This window comes from Salvelinus alpinus, chromosome 31, assembly GCF_045679555.1.
Source record: "Salvelinus alpinus chromosome 31, SLU_Salpinus.1, whole genome shotgun sequence".
NCBI classification, from domain to species: Eukaryota; Metazoa; Chordata; class Actinopteri; order Salmoniformes; family Salmonidae; genus Salvelinus; species Salvelinus alpinus.
In genome coordinates, this window is record NC_092116.1 from 30,043,413 (window position 1) to 30,063,293 (window position 19,881).

The window sequence follows — 19,881 nt, forward strand, 5'->3', positions numbered from 1 at the left end:
AAATGATTGTGGCATGGCTCTGCATTACGGTGGATAATACCCTGTTGTATAATAGTAAAATGATTGTGGCATGGCTCTGTATTACGGTGGATAATATCCTGTTGTATAATGGTAAAATGATTGTGGCATGGCTCTGTATTACGGTGGATAATATCCTGTTGTATAATAGTACAATGATTGTGGCATGGCTCTGCATTACGGTGGATAATATCTTGTTGTATAATGGTAAAATGATTGTGGCATGGCTCTGTATTACGGTGGATAATATCCTGTTGTATAATGGTAAAATGATTGTGGCATGGCTCTGCATTACGGTGGATAATATCCTGTTGTATAATAGTAAAATGATTGTGGCATGGCTCTGCATTACGGTGGATAATACCATTGTATAATGGTAAAATGATTGTGGCATGGCTCTGCATTACGGTGGATAATATCCTGTTGTATAATAGTAAAATGATTGTGGCATAGCTCTGTATTACGGTGGATAATATCCTGTTGTATAATGGTAAAATGATTGTGGCATGGCTCTGCATTACGGTGGATAATATCCTGTTGTATAATAGTAAAATGATTGTGGCATGGCTCTGTATTACGGTGGATAATATCCTGTTGTATAATGGTAAAATGATTGTGGCATGGCTCTGCATTACGGTGGATAATATCCTGTTGTATAATGGTAAAATGATTGTGGCATGGCTCTGTATTACGGTGGATAATATCCTGTTGTATAATGGTAAAATGATTGTGGCATGGCTCTGTATTACGGTGGATAATATCCTGTTGTATAATGGTAAAATGATTGTGGCATGGCTCTGTATTACGGTGGATAATATCTTGTTGTATAATGGTAAAATGATTGTGGCATGGCTCTGCATTACGGTGGATAATACCCTGTTGTATAATAGTAAAATGATTGTGGCATGGCTCTGTATTACGGTGGATAATATCCTGTTGTATAATGGTAAAATGATTGTGGCATGGCTCTGTATTACGGTGGATAATATCCTGTTGTATAATGGTAAAATGATTGTGGCATGGCTCTGCATTACGGTGGATAATATCCTGTTGTATAATGGTAAAATGATTGTGGCATGGCTCTGTATTACGGTGGATAATATCCTGTTGTATAATAGTACAATGATTGTGGCATGGCTCTGCATTATGGTGGATAATATCTTGTTGTATAATGGTAAAATGATTGTGGCATGGCTCTGTATTACGGTGGATAATATCCTGTTGTATAATGGTAAAATGATTGTGGCATGGCTCTGTATTACGGTGGATAATATCTTGTTGTATAATGGTAAAATGATTGTGGCATGGCTCTGCATTACGGTGGATAATACCCTGTTGTATAATAGTAAAATGATTGTGGCATGGCTCTGTATTACGGTGGATAATATCCTGTTGTATAATGGTAAAATGATTGTGGCATGGCTCTGTATTACGGTGGATAATATCCTGTTGTATAATGGTAAAATGATTGTGGCATGGCTCTGCATTACGGTGGATAATATCCTGTTGTATAATGGTAAAATGATTGTGGCATGGCTCTGTATTACGGTGGATAATATCCTGTTGTATAATAGTACAATGATTGTGGCATGGCTCTGCATTATGGTGGATAATATCTTGTTGTATAATGGTAAAATGATTGTGGCATGGCTCTGTATTACGGTGGATAATATCCTGTTGTATAATGGTAAAATGATTGTGGCATGGCTCTGCATTACGGTGGATAATATCCTGTTGTATAATAGTAAAATGATTGTGGCATGGCTCTGCATTACGGTGGATAATACCATTGTATAATGGTAAAATGATTGTGGCATGGCTCTGCATTACGGTGGATAATATCCTGTTGTATAATAGTAAAATGATTGTGGCATAGCTCTGTATTACGGTGGATAATATCCTGTTGTATAATGGTAAAATGATTGTGGCATGGCTCTGCATTACGGTGGATAATATCCTGTTGTATAATAGTAAAATGATTGTGGCATGGCTCTGTATTACGGTGGATAATATCCTGTTGTATAATGGTAAAATGATTGTGGCATGGCTCTGCATTACGGTGGATAATATCCTGTTGTATAATGGTAAAATGATTGTGGCATGGCTCTGTATTACGGTGGATAATATCCTGTTGTATAATGGTAAAATGATTGTGGCATGGCTCTGTATTACGGTGGATAATATCCTGTTGTATAATGGTAAAATGATTGTGGCATGGCTCTGTATTACGGTGGATAATATCCTGTTGTATAATAGTAAAATGATTGTGGCATGGCTCTGTATTACGGTGGATAATATCCTGTTGTATAATGGTAAAATGATTGTGGCATGGCTCTGTATTACGGTGGATAATATCCTGTTGTATAATGGTAAAATGATTGTGGCATGGCTCTGTATTACGGTGGATAATATCCTGTTGTATAATGGTAAAATGATTGTGGCATGGCTCTGTATTATGGTGGATAATATCCTGTTGTATAATAGTAAAATGATTGTGGCATGGCTCTGTATTATGGTGGATAATATCCTGTTGTATAATAGTAAAATGATTGTGGCATGGCTCTGTATTATGGTGGATAATATCTTGTTGTATAATGGTAAAATGATTGTGGCATGGCTCTGCATTACGGTGGATAATATCCTGTTGTATAATAGTAAAATGATTGTGGCATGGCTCTGTATTATGGTGGATAATATCCTGTTGTATAATAGTAAAATGATTGTGGCATGGCTCTGTATTACGGTGGATAATATCCTGTTGTATAATAGTAAAATGATTGTGGCATGGCTCTGCATTACGGTGGATAATATCTTGTTGTATAATGGTAAAATGATTGTGGCATGGCTCTGTATTATGGTGGATAATATCTTGTTGTATAATGGTAAAATGATTGTGGCATGGCTCTGCATTACGGTGGATAATATCCTGTTGTATAATAGTAAAATGATTGTGGCATGGCTCTGTATTATGGTGGATAATATCCTGTTGTATAATGGTAAAATGATTGTGGCATGGCTCTGCATTACGGTGGATAATATCCTGTTGTATAATGGTAAAATGATTGTGGCATGGCTCTGTATTACGGTGGATAATATCCTGTTGTATAATAGTACAATGATTGTGGCATGGCTCTGCATTACGGTGGATAATATCTTGTTGTATAATGGTAAAATGATTGTGGCATGGCTCTGTATTACGGTGGATAATATCCTGTTGTATAATGGTAAAATGATTGTGGCATGGCTCTGCATTACGGTGGATAATATCCTGTTGTATAATAGTAAAATGATTGTGGCATGGCTCTGCATTACGGTGGATAATACCATTGTATAATGGTAAAATGATTGTGGCATGGCTCTGCATTACGGTGGATAATATCCTGTTGTATAATGGTAAAATGATTGTGGCATAGCTCTGTATTACGGTGGATAATATCCTGTTGTATAATGGTAAAATGATTGTGGCATAGCTCTGTATTACGGTGGATAATATCCTGTTGTATAATGGTAAAATGATTGTGGCATGGCTCTGTATTACGGTGGATAATATCCTGTTGTATAATGGTAAAATGATTGTGGCATGGCTCTGTATTACGGTGGATAATATCCTGTTGTATAATGGTAAAATGATTGTGGCATGGCTCTGTATTACGGTGGATAATATCTTGTTGTATAATGGTAAAATGATTGTGGCATGGCTCTGCATTACGGTGGATAATATCTTGTTGTATAATGGTAAAATGATTGTGGCATGGCTCTGCATTACGGTGGATAATATCTTGTTGTATAATGGTAAAATGATTGTGGCATGGCTCTGCATTACGGTGGATAATATCCTGTTGTATAATGGTAAAATGATTGTGGCATGGCTCTGTATTACGGTGGATAATATCTTGTTGTATAATGGTAAAATGATTGTGGCATGGCTCTGTATTACGGTGGATAATATCCTGTTGTATAATGGTAAAATGATTGTGGCATGGCTCTGTATTACGGTGGATAATATCTTGTTGTATAATGGTAAAATGATTGTGGCATGGCTCTGCATTACGGTGGATAATATCTTGTTGTATAATGGTAAAATGATTGTGGCATGGCTCTGCATTACGGTGGATAATATCCTGTTGTATAATGGTAAAATGATTGTGGCATGGCTCTGTATTACGGTGGATAATATCCTGTTGTATAATGGTAAAATGATTGTGGCATGGCTCTGCATTACGGTGGATAATATCCTGTTGTATAATGGTAAAATTATTGTGGCATGGCTCTGTATTACGGTGGATAATATCCTGTTGTATAATGGTAAAATGATTGTGGCATGGCTTTGTATTACGGTGGATAATATCCTGTTGTATAATGGTAAAATGATTGTGGCATGGCTCTGCATTACGGTGGATAATATCCTGTTGTATAATGGTAAAATGATTGTGGCATGGCTCTGTATTACGGTGGATAATATCTTGTTGTATAATGGTAAAATGATTGTGGCATGGCTCTGTATTACGGTGGATAATATCCTGTTGTATAATGGTAAAATGATTGTGGCATGGCTCTGCATTACGGTGGATAATATCCTGTTGTATAATGGTAAAATGATTGTGGCATGGCTCTGCATTACGGTGGATAATATCCTGTTGTATAATGGTAAAATGATTGTGGCATGGCTCTGTATTACGGTGGATAATATCCTGTTGTATAATGGTAAAATGATTGTGGCATGGCTCTGCATTACGGTGGATAATATCCTGTTGTATAATGGTAAAATGATTGTGGCATGGCTCTGTATTATGGTGGATAATATCCTGTTGTATAATAGTATAATGATTGTGGCATGGCTCTGTATTACGGTGGATAATATCCTGTTGTATAATGGTAAAATGATTGTGGCATGGCTCTGCATTACGGTGGATAATATCCTGTTGTATAATGGTAAAATGATTGTGGCATGGCTCTGCATTACGGTGGATAATATCCTGTTGTATAATAGTAAAATGATTGTGGCATGGCTCTGCATTACGGTGGATAATACCATTGTATAATGGTAAAATGATTGTGGCATGGCTCTGCATTACGGTGGATAATATCCTGTTGTATAATAGTAAAATGATTGTGGCATGGCTCTGCATTACGGTGGATAATATCCTGTTGTATAATGGTAAAATGATTGTGGCATGGCTCTGCATTACGGTGGATAATATCCTGTTGTATAATGGTAAAATGATTGTGGGATGGCTCTGTATTACAGTGGATAATATCCTGTTGTGCTGGAGCACCTGCCTGTATTTTATTTAATGTAACCTTTATTTATTTAGTCATTTTTATTTAACTAGGCAAGTCAGTTAAGAAGAAATTCGTATTTACAATGACGGCCTACCAATACGCAAAAGGCCTCCTGTGGGGAAAGGGGCTGGGATTAAAAATATTTAAAAAATATTTAAATATAAATACAAAAACACACATCATGACAAGAGAGAACACACAACACCACATAAAGAGAGACCTAAAGAAACAACACAACATGGTAGCAACACAACATGACAACATGGTAGCAGCACAAAACATGGTACAAACATTATTGGGCACAGACAACAGCACAAAGGGCAAGAAGGTGGGGACAACAATACATCACGCAAAGCAGCCACAAGTGTCAGTAAGAGTGTCCATGATTGAGTCTTCGAATGAGATAAAACTGTCCAGTTTGAGTGTTTGTTGCAGCTCGTTCCAGTCGCTAGCTGCTATGAATTGAAAACACGAGCGACCCAGGGATGTGTGTGCTTTGGGGACCTTTAACAGAATGTGACTGGCAGAATGGGTGTTGTATGTGGAGGATCAGAGCTGCAGTAGATATCTGTACAACCAAGGGTAAACAATAAAATCAGAGACTCCAGACAGTAATACTACGTTGTCCCTGCCCTAAATGTGTTTTCACTTTGGATATTGATTTGATATTTGTATTACCAGGCGTTGACACCCTAGTCATAGACTGTTCTCTCTACTACCGCACGGCAAGCGGTACCGGAGCACCAAGTCGAAGTCCAAAAGGTTTCTTAACGGCTTCTACCCCCAAGCCATAAGACTCCTGAATAGCTAATCAAATGGCTACTCGGACTATTTGCATTGACCTCCATAACAGTATTCCAGTGGAAGGGAGGACAGTATCAGGTGACCCAACAGGGGTTTGTGACTACTATGATTTCACATTGTAGCCAATTGAATTGCAGAAATTCTGTGACCAATTTTTCTGAAATTCGGGTTGAAGTAATAATTAACAAGGAATTCCCCTCGAGCACGGCCACAAATTGGGGGAAAACAAACATTATTTCCCATTGACCCCCAGTGCCAATTAGATTGTTTGTAATACAGAAACAAAACATGGCGAAAAGCTGCTGTGTTGTTTAATGTACAGTACACATAATCATGTCAAAAATCCCAACCTAATGCTACTGCGCACGTGAGAAAAGCACTGTGGCTTCAGGCTATTCTGCGTGAGAGAGTGGGAAATTGTGGGGAGCCAAGTAGGCTACACAAGTAGGCTGCACAAGTAGGACTACACATAGCTAGCTATGTATGTGGAAAACATTTCATCACAGGTAAGACATTTAACTTGTTTAGTATAGACCGTTTGTAACGACATTCACTACTTGTAGCTGTATACAGTAGTCCATCTGTTTGTGTTGTTGGTCTTGGCCATCTAAATGTTCCGGTCGGTTGCTAGCGAGCACTCACTCTGCTGCTAGCACCGCCATGAAAAGGGGCATGAGGGAAGCCCTACAATATTTCGTTTTAATAAGTAGTGAGAACGCTCTGGAGCAATACTGAAAAGTATTTTTTTTAGACATGTTTAGACATTTTTCTCTTAAAATGTAGTTTTGTGATTGACTTAAACAAGCATACAAGAACATTGTGTTTTTTTTTTTTTTTTTTTTGCTGTGAGACAACGGGGTAACCTAGGTAACCACAGGTTGTTTTCCCCAAAGGCGGGTGGGGCGCACCGCTCTATCTAATAGTGATGGGTCGTTCGCAAACGAGTCGGTTCTAAGAGCCGGCTCTTGTAGGTTAACGTTGGGAGCCGGCTCCTGTAGGTTAACGTTGGGAGCCGGCTCCTGTAGGTTAACGTTGGGAGCCGGCTCCTGTAGGTTAACGTTGGGAGCCGGCTCCTGTAGGTTAACGTTGGGAGCCGGCTCTTCTAGGTTAACGTTGGGAGCCGGCTCTTCTAGGTTAACGTTGGGAGCCGGCTCTTCTAGGTTAGCGTTGGGAGCCGGCTCTTCTAGGTTAGCGTTGGGAGCCGGCTCTTATAGGTTAGCGTTGGGAGCCGGCTCTTGTAGGTTAGCGTTGGGAGCCGGCTCTTGTAGGTTAGCGTTGGGAGCCGGCTCTTGTAGGTTAGCGTTGGGAGCCGGCTCTTGTAGGTTAGCGTTGGGAGCCGGCTCTTCTAGGTTAACGTTGGGAGCCGGCAAGCAATATCAGAAGAGCCGAATCTATTTATAAAATGTAAAATTTTTTATAGGATATGAATAATCAAAAGATTTAAATTAATAGAATTAACAAATTAAAAGAACGAAAATTAAATAAATAATAATATTGACCTAAATGCTCAAGCATTTATTCTGACTGTCTGCTCAGACACTGTTGTTCCTGTCAATCAGACACGCAGTGTCAACCAATGAACCAAAGATGTGTGAGGGAGGGCCGAGCCAACTCACTCACAGTCACATACTTAGCAGCCGAGGAGAGAAAGGAAGGACAGCTGTGAAAACAACAGCTGGAAAATGAGTCGGGAAGCACAGTAGCATTTGGATGCATTTTAATAATGTAGACAATGTTAGAGCACAGTGTAGAATTCGCCAAAACAAAATCTCATATGAAGCCGGTTCAACGCACAACCTACACCGGCATATGTGAACTGTGCACCCAACTGTGAAGCTAGCTGTAGCGGAGCTTCGAGAAACTAGCGGGCCTGCTAGTGATAGTGGTGGAGCCAGCACCTCCACACGTGGCGATGTATCCACTCAGTCAAGTAGGCCTGCTCCACAACCCACAGCAACGCAGTCTTCTATGGACCAGTTTATGCCAAAGTCTATGTCTGTAGCAAAACAACGCCACATTGATATTGAATTAGCTACAATTATTGCCACCGATTTCCAGCCATTTTCGATCATGGAGGACAGAGGTTTTAAGAAATTATAGCAGTCTCCCGGGTGGCGCAGTGGTCTAGGGCACTGCATCGCAGTGCTAGCTGCGCCACCAGAGTCTCTGGGTTCGCGCCCAGGCTCTGTCGCAGCCGGCCGCAACCGGGAGATCCGTGGGGCGACGCACAATTGGCATAGCGTCGTCCGGGTTAGGGAGGGTTTGGCCGGTAGGGATATCCTTGTCTCAGTATGTAAAAAATGTAATAAAATGTATGCACTCTACTGTAAGTCGCTCTGGATAAGAGCGTCTGCTCTTGGCCGGTAGGGATATCCTTGTCTCAGTATGTAAAAATGTAATAAAATGTATGCACTCTACCGTAAGTCGCTCTGGATAAGAGCGTCTGCTAAATGACTAAAATGTAAATGTCTACATCGAATGTACACAATTCCAAGCAGGAAAACCCTTTCAAAGTCACTTATTCCACAACTGTACGAGAGCTCACAGGCTTCAGTGTGGGAAAGAGTTCAAAACGCTACTGCAGTTTGCCTTACCACTGACTGCTGGACATCAAGGGTAACCACTTCTTACATGTCGGTTACATACCACTTCATTAAAGATTTTTCGCTGTCTTCTGGACTGCTTTGAGTTCAGCGACAGTCACACCTCAGAGAACTTGGCAGAGGAACTGTTGAGAGTGGCAAGTAGATGGGAAAGTGGTCTGTTGTGTTAGTGACAATGCAGCTAACATAACCAAAGCCATGAACATGTTAAAATGGACCCATCATCCATGTCTTGCCCACACAATCAACCTGATAGTAAGAGATGCTCTGAAGGTGATGAAGCCCACTGTGGACAAAGTGAAAGCAGCTGTGGAATGCTTCCACAGGAGCACAGTAGGTGCTGAAAAACTAAAGTCTACACAACGCCAGATGGGGAAGCCTGAGCTGAGGCCTAAACAAGACTAGAAGGTGGAATTCAACATTTTATATGTTGAAGTAGTTTCTTGAGTCAAAGGATGCCATCATCTCTACCCTGGCCATTGTCAATGCACCTGTTGATGCTCTGACCCAAGAGGAATGGGAGGTGGTGGAGGAGGTGTGCAGAGTCCTGGAACCCTTTGAGCAGGTCACTGTGGAGATCAGTGGAGAGAGGTACAGTAAGCAGTTATTACCACATCATTATTTAATCCATTATTATATATGTATATGAGCAGTAGATGAGAATGTAGTATCAGTAGACAAAACATGAACCTGAACTAATAAGTTACTGTTCTCTCTTTTCAGCTATGTGACAGCCTCAAATGATACTCCTGTGTAAGGGTCTGCAGCGAATCACAGCAAGCCGCCAGAGAGAAGCAAATGTAACCAGAGTTGATGGACACCCTATGTTCATCAACGGACAGAAGGTTCCACAGAATGGAATATAATCACGTGCTATCAGAAACCGCTGCACTTGACCCCAGGTTTAAGAAGTTAGCCTTCAGTGATGCCAGAGTGATTGATGAGGCTCTTCAAAGAATAACCTCAGCAGCAGGGAGGGACAGCCCCAGCAGTCAGCTGGCTCAGGCACCAGGGCAACAGGAAGTAGAGGGATCAGATGGAGCAGAAGCACCAGCAGTAGTGCCACAAACGTCTGCTGTTTGGATGCTGTTCGATGAGAGAGCAACTGGGGATGCAGCACGAAGGAATCCCTCAGCAGATGCCATAATGGAGGTCTGATCCTATTTGGAGGAGCTCCTCCTCCAGAGATCTGCAGATCCTCTGAGCTGGTGGAAGAACAAGGCCTCTGTCTACCCACGGCTTACTAAAGTCATGACAGAGAGACTCTGCATAGTGGCCCCATCCGTTCCCCCAGGGAGGGTCTTCTCGAAAAAGGAACAAATAATTACTGAGAGAAGAAACCTCATCAGCCCCTCGAAAGTGAGGCAGCTTGCATTTCTGAATGCAAATCTCTCATAAAAGCAAAATATGGTCAGCATTATTGTGTGCTGCTGGTTATAACATGGCAATAAAGGAGAGAGAAAAGAGGGACCAGTTGAATGTTTTAAGTGGGATGCTACAATTTTGCAAATTGTAATTTCTTTTTCTTTGATATGGTGCAATATTCTATTACGCTGTTCAGATTGTATCTGTTTTGAATGGTTAGATTTATATGCACTTTTTCATAACAAACCAAATGCATTTTTAAACCCTGCACAGAGACAAGCTATCATTGCTCATTGTGTAGACCAATTTATTCCATGTGTTACTATTATGTTTCTATTCTGCATTGTTGAGAAGGGCCCGGAAGTAAGCATTTCACTGTTAGTCTACATCTGTTGTTTACAAAGCATGTGAAAATTCAAATGAAATGTAAATCAATAGCGGAGCTTTGCGTTCCCGGGAAAGGCAGAGAGCAGCCTGGAGGAACGCACTACAGATCTGCCATTTCACAATCTGGTTACTTATTTTACTTGCACGTTGACAGGTGAATATTTAGCCTACAACCCTAATATTTAGATAATGAATGGCCTAATATCTAATATTTTGCTTCTTACTTTGGTTACACATCACTAGTCTCTCTCGTCCAGCTGTTCCTGTGCGCAACGGGCTATAGGATACACAAAGCCTCTCCACAATAGGCCATTCCTCTTCTCGTGAAATCCCAGGAAAAGCTCTAGGACATTTATTTCTATATTTTTTTTAATACTAGGCCTAATAGCGTATTAGGGGAAAGAAGCAGGCTTGCTCTTGCTAACTGCTGAATGTAAAACAGGCCTACAGCGTAGAAAACGCATGTTGGTGAAAGTTGAGGAGAGAAAGTGCATTGGTGTGATCACTTTCTGTGTGTTAGAGACCTCACGAATGATCGTGTGTGTGAACTCAACTTGGATCCGCGTTAATTAGCAATGATATCCTTCGCCACCGTTTCCTTACAACACAAGAAATATTGTTAGCTTCCTTCCAGCTAATTTCTTAGTTACACGATTGTATAACTAGTAAATTATTTTATTAATTGAGGGTGCATTGTTTATTAAGTTCGACAATGAGGACGAAAAATAGCATAGTTACTTAAAACGACGTTTCCGTGAACCTGAATCAAGAAAATTAACGGTGAAGTCTCTCCCGGACACGGTAGACTATTCCTCCTCGCCACTATATACTCACCTCTTCTACATAGTTTTATCTCCGATGTGATCCCCAGCAGTCTCCGTAGCCGATCATTCTCCTCCTGGTACTCCACTACCGTTTTCTCAACTTCTCCGAAAATCTCCATAGCAACCGCCGTTAAACGCTCATTTAAAAACTCACGAAACAACTGTAGTTTAGACATTTTCAGTTGAGTAGTTTATTAAGCTCAGTCAGTATGTCTTGACCCCACACAAGAAGTGTTGTGTTCAAATCTACTTCCGTGTTCTAGTCAAGGAATTTGAGAAAATCCTTGGTTCTAGCGGGTAGAAAACTCGGAAACACACAACAGCGCCGCTAGCTGGATGGGGGTTTAAATTAGAACAATTTAATAGGATTTCGATGGTTTGCATTTATACAAAGTGCGCTTATTAGGCAGGGATGGTAAAAGTACCCAATTGTCATACTTGAGTAAAAGTAAAGATACCTTAATAGAAAATGACTCAAGTAAAAGTGAAAGTCAGCCAGTAAAATACTACTTGAGTAAAAGTATAAAATTATTTGGTTTTAAATATACTTAAGTATCAAACCTCATGAATGGTATCAAAAGTAAATGTAATTGATCAAATATACTTAAGTGGTAAAAGTAAAAGTATAAATCGTTTCAAATTCCTTATATTAAGCAAACCAGGCGGTATCGTTTAAAAAAAAACAGATAGCCAGGAGCACACTCCAACACTCAGACATCATTTACAAATTAAGCATGTGTTTAGTGAGTCCACCAGATCAGAGGAAGTGGGGATGACCAGGGATGTTCTCTGTTTAGTGAGTCCACCAGATCAGAGGTAGTGGGGATGACCAGGGATGTTCTCTGTTTAGTGAGTCCACCAGATCAGAGGTAGTGGGGATGACCAGGGATGTTCTCTGTTTAGTGAGTCCACCAGATCAGAGGTAGTGGGGATGACCAGGGATGTTCTCTGTTTAGTGAGTCCACCAGATCAGAGGCAGTAGGGATGACCAGGGATGTTCTCTTGATAAGTGTGTGAATTGGACCATTTTCATGTCCTGCTAAGCGTTCAAAATGTAACGAGTACTTTGGGTGTCAGGGAAAATATATTAATAAGTTAAAAAAAGTACATTATTTTCTTTAGGAATGTAGTGAAGTAAAAGTAAAAGTTGTCAAAAATAGAAATAGTGAAGTACAGATACCCCCAAAAACTACTTAAGTAGTACTTTCAAGTATTTTTACTTAAGTAATTTACACCACTGTTATTTGAAGTCCACTGTAAATCATTATTTCCCAAAAGATTCAAATGATATCATGAATGAGCAGCATTAGGTGAAAATGAATGAGAAATAGCCTTGGACAGATGGAAGGAGCTATTTTTTTACGTATTTCGTTCTTCTAACCACTTCCCATCTCTGTACAACAAGGTTCTGCCCAAAATGGCACCCAAACCCTACAGGCCATGTCATCTGATGCGGCATGCCATCACTCTCCTTTGTCAGCCCTTTTGGACAAATTAAACTTGGTCCCTCCCCGTTTCGTTCCGTTTGCGCTGTTTGCTTCTGGTCGGTTCTTAAACGGTAAACGGTTTTCGTTATGAAAACACCCCAGTTTTTGCACACAGACAGACGCACAGACGGATTGGCAGCCAGGAGGAGCCAATATATTATTAACCGTTAAGACATGCATTTGTCAGCTAAAGAACACTTGTCATTATAATCTTTCATCTATACATTTTGAGAAATTGAGGTTGGTGGCACCTTATTGGCTGGATCCGAAAAAGTAATTAGAACGGTATCAAATAGATCATGCCATTCAATTCGCTCTGGTACGGCCACAGCAGCCTCCTGTGTTGGAGATGTATAAACTCCCCCAAAAAGTTACATTTTATTTGGGACTTACTGAGTCTGCCTTTAAAATCAGATTTTAAACCTAACCTTAACCACACTGCTAAATTATGCCTAACCTTAAATTAAGGGCACATTTTATTATATTTTCATGAATTTTTATGTTATTGCCCAATTTGACTTTATTGCTGTGGTAACTACTGACAACCATAGGTGTAGGGAAACGATGACTACACGTAGGTCCCGTGTGGCTCAGTTGGTAGAGCATGGCGCTTGTAACGCCAGGGTTGTGGGTTCATTCCCCACGGGGGGACCAGGATGAATATGTATGAACTTTCCAATTTGTAAGTCGCTCTGGATAAGAGCGTCTGCTAAATGTAAATGTAGACATTAGACAAACTGCGGCTAAGTGTCTAAGGCTGCGGGTCCGTAGGTAACCGTCACTTTCCGCCCCTCCCCGTTCCGCCGCCCCCCTGGAAAGATTTTGGATCATGTTGTTTCTTTACCTCTACTTTGAACACACTTTTTTTTTCGTGGTCACCGTCCCTCCACATTTCTCATAACCAGGTTTTATACCATCCTTTTTATGCGAGTAAAGTACATGTCGTATAAAAAAAAATGTAATAGCAGGCACAGGCCTGATGGAAACAACACATTTTGTCGGTAAACTTTCCAAATGTCGACAAAACTAAATGCGATAGACAAGGTGGGATCTTTTTGTGTCGGTAAATTAATTATGCCAGAAATAGCAGTGGAAACACCTTTATGCGCACATTTGTATTTGATAACCATCATAACAAGCGATGATAGCCTATGTTTGGTCCTCCCATGCCCCAGTATCTGTGCGTTAGAGATGTTTACGATGAGCATGACGTGTCTCCTCTCTAAAGTCCAGGAAGCTCCGATTCAAACTCCCATTAGACATTTTTTTTTTTTTAATGAACAACAAATCAATACAGAGAGTACATGAGGGAACACAAGTATATACATATTATATACAATGGACAATTGAGCTAGGGGGCCAATTAGACAGTTCTGCAAGCGTTATTATGATGTCGAAATACGTTCCTGTTGTATAATAGTAAAATGATTGTGGCATGGCTCTGCATTACGGTGGATAATATCTTGTTGTATAATGGTAAAATGATTGTGGCATGGCTCTGCATTACGGTGGATAATATCTTGTTGTATAATGGTAAAATGATTGTGGCATGGCTCTGTATTACGGTGGATAATATCCTGTTGTATAATGGTAAAATGATTGTGGCATGGCTCTGCATTACGGTGGATAATATCCTGTTGTATAATGGTAAAATGATTGTGGCATGGCTCTGTATTACGGTGGATAATATCCTGTTGTATAATGGTAAAATGATTGTGGCATGGCTCTGCATTACGGTGGATAATATCCTGTTGTATAATAGTAAAATGATTGTGGCATGGCTCTGCATTACGGTGGATAATACCATTGTATAATGGTAAAATGATTGTGGCATGGCTCTGCATTACGGTGGATAATATCCTGTTGTATAATAGTAAAATGATTGTGGCATAGCTCTGTATTACGGTGGATAATATCCTGTTGTATAATGGTAAAATGATTGTGGCATGGCTCTGTATTACGGTGGATAATATCCTGTTGTATAATAGTAAAATGATTGTGGCATGGCTCTGCATTACGGTGGATAATATCCTGTTGTATAATGGTAAAATGATTGTGGCATGGCTCTGTATTACGGTGGATAATATCCTGTTGTATAATGGTAAAATGATTGTGGCATGGCTCTGTATTACGGTGGATAATATCCTGTTGTATAATGGTAAAATGATTGTGGCATGGCTCTGTATTACGGTGGATAATATCCTGTTGTATAATGGTAAAATGATTGTGGCATGGCTCTGTATTACGGTGGATAATATCTTGTTGTATAATGGTAAAATGATTGTGGCATGGCTCTGTATTACGGTGGATAATATCCTGTTGTATAATGGTAAAATGATTGTGGCATGGCTCTGTATTACGGTGGATAATATCCTGTTGTATAATAGTAAAATGATTGTGGCATGGCTCTGTATTACGGTGGATAATATCCTGTTGTATAATGGTAAAATGATTGTGGCATGGCTCTGTATTACGGTGGATAATATCCTGTTGTATAATGGTAAAATGATTGTGGCATGGCTCTGTATTACGGTGGATAATATCCTGTTGTATAATGGTAAAATGATTGTGGCATGGCTCTGTATTATGGTGGATAATATCCTGTTGTATAATAGTAAAATGATTGTGGCATGGCTCTGTATTATGGTGGATAATATCCTGTTGTATAATAGTAAAATGATTGTGGCATGGCTCTGTATTATGGTGGATAATATCTTGTTGTATAATGGTAAAATGATTGTGGCATGGCTCTGCATTACGGTGGATAATATCTTGTTGTATAATGGTAAAATGATTGTGGCATGGCTCTGTATTATGGTGGATAATATCTTGTTGTATAATGGTAAAATGATTGTGGCATGGCTCTGCATTACGGTGGATAATATCCTGTTGTATAATAGTAAAATGATTGTGGCATGGCTCTGTATTATGGTGGATAATATCCTGTTGTATAATGGTAAAATGATTGTGGCATGGCTCTGCATTACGGTGGATAATATCCTGTTGTATAATGGTAAAATGATTGTGGCATGGCTCTGTATTACGGTGGATAATATCCTGTTGTATAATAGTACAATGATTGTGGCATGGCTCTGCATTACGGTGGATAATATCTTGTTGTATAATGGTAAAATGATTGTGGCATGGCTCTGTATTACGGTGGATAATATCCTGTTGTATAATGGTAAAATGATTGTGGCATGGCTCTGCATTACGGTGGATAATATCCTGTTGTATAATAGTAAAATGATTGTGGCATGGCTCTGCATTACGGTGGATAATACCATTGTATAATGGTAAAATGATTGTGGCATGGCTCTGCATTACGGTGGATAATATCCTGTTGTATAATGGTAAAATGATTGTGGCATAGCTCTGTATTACGGTGGATAATATCCTGTTGTATAATGGTAAAATGATTGTGGCATAGCTCTGTATTACGGTGGATAATATCCTGTTGTATAATGGTAAAATGATTGTGGCATGGCTCTGTATTACGGTGGATAATATCCTGTTGTATAATGGTAAAATGATTGTGGCATGGCTCTGTATTACGGTGGATAATATCCTGTTGTATAATGGTAAAATGATTGTGGCATGGCTCTGTATTACGGTGGATAATATCCTGTTGTATAATAGTAAAATGATTGTGGCATGGCTCTGCATTACGGTGGATAATATCCTGTTGTATAATGGTAAAATGATTGTGGCATGGCTCTGTATTACGGTGGATAATATCCTGTTGTATAATGGTAAAATGATTGTGGCATGGCTCTGTATTACGGTGGATAATATCCTGTTGTATAATGGTAAAATGATTGTGGCATGGCTCTGTATTACGGTGGATAATATCCTGTTGTATAATGGTAAAATGATTGTGGCATGGCTCTGTATTACGGTGGATAATATCTTGTTGTATAATGGTAAAATGATTGTGGCATGGCTCTGCATTACGGTGGATAATATCTTGTTGTATAATGGTAAAATGATTGTGGCATGGCTCTGCATTACGGTGGATAATATCTTGTTGTATAATGGTAAAATGATTGTGGCATGGCTCTGCATTACGGTGGATAATATCCTGTTGTATAATGGTAAAATGATTGTGGCATGGCTCTGTATTACGGTGGATAATATCTTGTTGTATAATGGTAAAATGATTGTGGCATGGCTCTGTATTACGGTGGATAATATCCTGTTGTATAATGGTAAAATGATTGTGGCATGGCTCTGTATTACGGTGGATAATATCTTGTTGTATAATGGTAAAATGATTGTGGCATGGCTCTGTATTACGGTGGATAATATCCTGTTGTATAATGGTAAAATGATTGTGGCATGGCTCTGTATTATGGTGGATAATATCCTGTTGTATAATAGTAAAATGATTGTGGCATGGCTCTGTATTATGGTGGATAATATCCTGTTGTATAATAGTAAAATGATTGTGGCATGGCTCTGTATTATGGTGGATAATATCTTGTTGTATAATGGTAAAATGATTGTGGCATGGCTCTGCATTACGGTGGATAATATCCTGTTGTATAATAGTAAAATGATTGTGGCATGGCTCTGTATTATGGTGGATAATATCCTGTTGTATAATAGTAAAATGATTGTGGCATGGCTCTGTATTACGGTGGATAATATCCTGTTGTATAATAGTAAAATGATTGTGGCATGGCTCTGCATTACGGTGGATAATATCTTGTTGTATAATGGTAAAATGATTGTGGCATGGCTCTGTATTATGGTGGATAATATCTTGTTGTATAATGGTAAAATGATTGTGGCATGGCTCTGCATTACGGTGGATAATATCCTGTTGTATAATAGTAAAATGATTGTGGCATGGCTCTGTATTATGGTGGATAATATCCTGTTGTATAATGGTAAAATGATTGTGGCATGGCTCTGCATTACGGTGGATAATATCCTGTTGTATAATGGTAAAATGATTGTGGCATGGCTCTGTATTACGGTGGATAATATCCTGTTGTATAATAGTACAATGATTGTGGCATGGCTCTGCATTACGGTGGATAATATCTTGTTGTATAATGGTAAAATGATTGTGGCATGGCTCTGTATTACGGTGGATAATATCCTGTTGTATAATGGTAAAATGATTGTGGCATGGCTCTGCATTACGGTGGATAATATCCTGTTGTATAATAGTAAAATGATTGTGGCATGGCTCTGCATTACGGTGGATAATACCATTGTATAATGGTAAAATGATTGTGGCATGGCTCTGCATTACGGTGGATAATATCCTGTTGTATAATGGTAAAATGATTGTGGCATAGCTCTGTATTACGGTGGATAATATCCTGTTGTACAGTATAATGGTAAAATGATTGTGGCATAGCTCTGTATTACGGTAGATAATATCCTGTTGTATAATGGTAAAATGATTGTGGCATGGCTCTGTATTACGGTGGATAATATCCTGTTGTATAATGGTAAAATGATTGTGGCATGGCTCTGTATTACGGTGGATAATATCCTGTTGTATAATGGTAAAATGATTGTGGCATGGCTCTGTATTACGGTGGATAATATCCTGTTGTATAATAGTAAAATGATTGTGGCATGGCTCTGCATTACGGTGGATAATATCCTGTTGTATAATGGTAAAATGATTGTGGCATGGCTCTGTATTACGGTGGATAATATCCTGTTGTATAATGGTAAAATGATTGTGGCATGGCTCTGTATTACGGTGGATAATATCCTGTTGTATAATGGTAAAATGATTGTGGCATGGCTCTGTATTACGGTGGATAATATCCTGTTGTATAATGGTAAAATGATTGTGGCATGGCTCTGTATTACGGTGGATAATATCTTGTTGTATAATGGTAAAATGATTGTGGCATGGCTCTGCATTACGGTGGATAATATCTTGTTGTATAATGGTAAAATGATTGTGGCATGGCTCTGCATTACGGTGGATAATATCTTGTTGTATAATGGTAAAATGATTGTGGCATGGCTCTGCATTACGGTGGATAATATCCTGTTGTATAATGGTAAAATGATTGTGGCATGGCTCTGTATTACGGTGGATAATCCAATTTGTAAGTCGCTCTGGATAAGAGCGTCTGCTAAATGACTTAAATGTAAATAATATCTTGTTGTATAATGGTAAAATGATTGTGGCATGGCTCTGTATTACGGTGGATAATATCCTGTTGTATAATGGTAAAATGATTGTGGCATGGCTCTGTATTACGGTGGATAATATCTTGTTGTATAATGGTAAAATGATTGTGGCATGGCTCTGCATTACGGTGGATAATATCTTGTTGTATAATGGTAAAATGATTGTGGCATGGCTCTGCATTACGGTGGATAATATCCTGTTGTATAATGGTAAAATGATTGTGGCATGGCTCTGTATTACGGTGGATAATATCCTGTTGTATAATGGTAAAATGATTGTGGCATGGCTCTGCATTACGGTGGATAATATCCTGTTGTATAATGGTAAAATTATTGTGGCATGGCTCTGTATTACGGTGGATAATATCCTGTTGTATAATGGTAAAATGATTGTGGCATGGCTTTGTATTACGGTGGATAATATCCTGTTGTATAATGGTAAAATGATTGTGGCATGGCTCTGTATTACGGTGGATAATATCCTGTTGTATAATGGTAAAATGATTGTGGCATGGCTCTGTATTACGGTGGATAATATCTTGTTGTATAATGGTAAAATGATTGTGGCATGGCTCTGTATTACGGTGGATAATATCCTGTTGTATAATGGTAAAATGATTGTGGCATGGCTCTGCATTACGGTGGATAATATCCTGTTGTATAATGGTAAAATGATTGTGGCATGGCTCTGCATTACGGTGGATAATATCCTGTTGTATAATGGTAAAATGATTGTGGCATGGCTCTGTATTACGGTGGATAATATCCTGTTGTATAATGGTAAAATGATTGTGGCATGGCTCTGCATTACGGTGGATAATATCCTGTTGTATAATGGTAAAATGATTGTGGCATGGCTCTGCATTACGGTGGATAATATCCTGTTGTATAATAGTAAAATGATTGTGGCATGGCTCTGCATTACGGTGGATAATATCCTGT

The 19,881-nt window shown here is 39.3% G+C and overlaps 2 protein-coding genes and 1 non-coding gene across 4 annotated transcripts in view; 1 reads left to right on the forward strand and 2 right to left on the reverse strand.

The window, feature by feature from the left end:
- Nucleotides 1-11,556, reverse strand: part of LOC139561455 (zinc finger protein 2-like) — a 13,374-nt gene extending 1,818 nt beyond the window's left edge. The window contains exons 1-2 of one of the 2 annotated variants that reach the window (XM_071378575.1): nucleotides 11,295-11,556; nucleotides 9,200-9,277 (exon numbers count right to left, since the gene is read on the reverse strand). In XM_071378575.1, the coding sequence (XP_071234676.1) occupies nucleotides 9,200-9,277; nucleotides 11,295-11,460 (244 nt within the window). In that variant the 5' untranslated portion in view covers nucleotides 11,461-11,556. The remainder of the gene's footprint in view (nucleotides 1-9,199; nucleotides 9,278-11,294) is intronic. The other variant, XM_071378576.1, reaches the window with a different exon arrangement.
- The window catches only part of LOC139561610 (zinc finger protein 585A-like), a 54,739-nt gene that overhangs the window by 22,012 nt on the left and 12,846 nt on the right, over nucleotides 1-19,881 (reverse strand). The window lies entirely within an intron of this gene.
- trnat-ugu (transfer RNA threonine (anticodon UGU)) lies at nucleotides 13,349-13,425 on the forward strand. The gene has a single exon. It is a non-coding gene; the product is annotated as a tRNA-Thr (tRNA).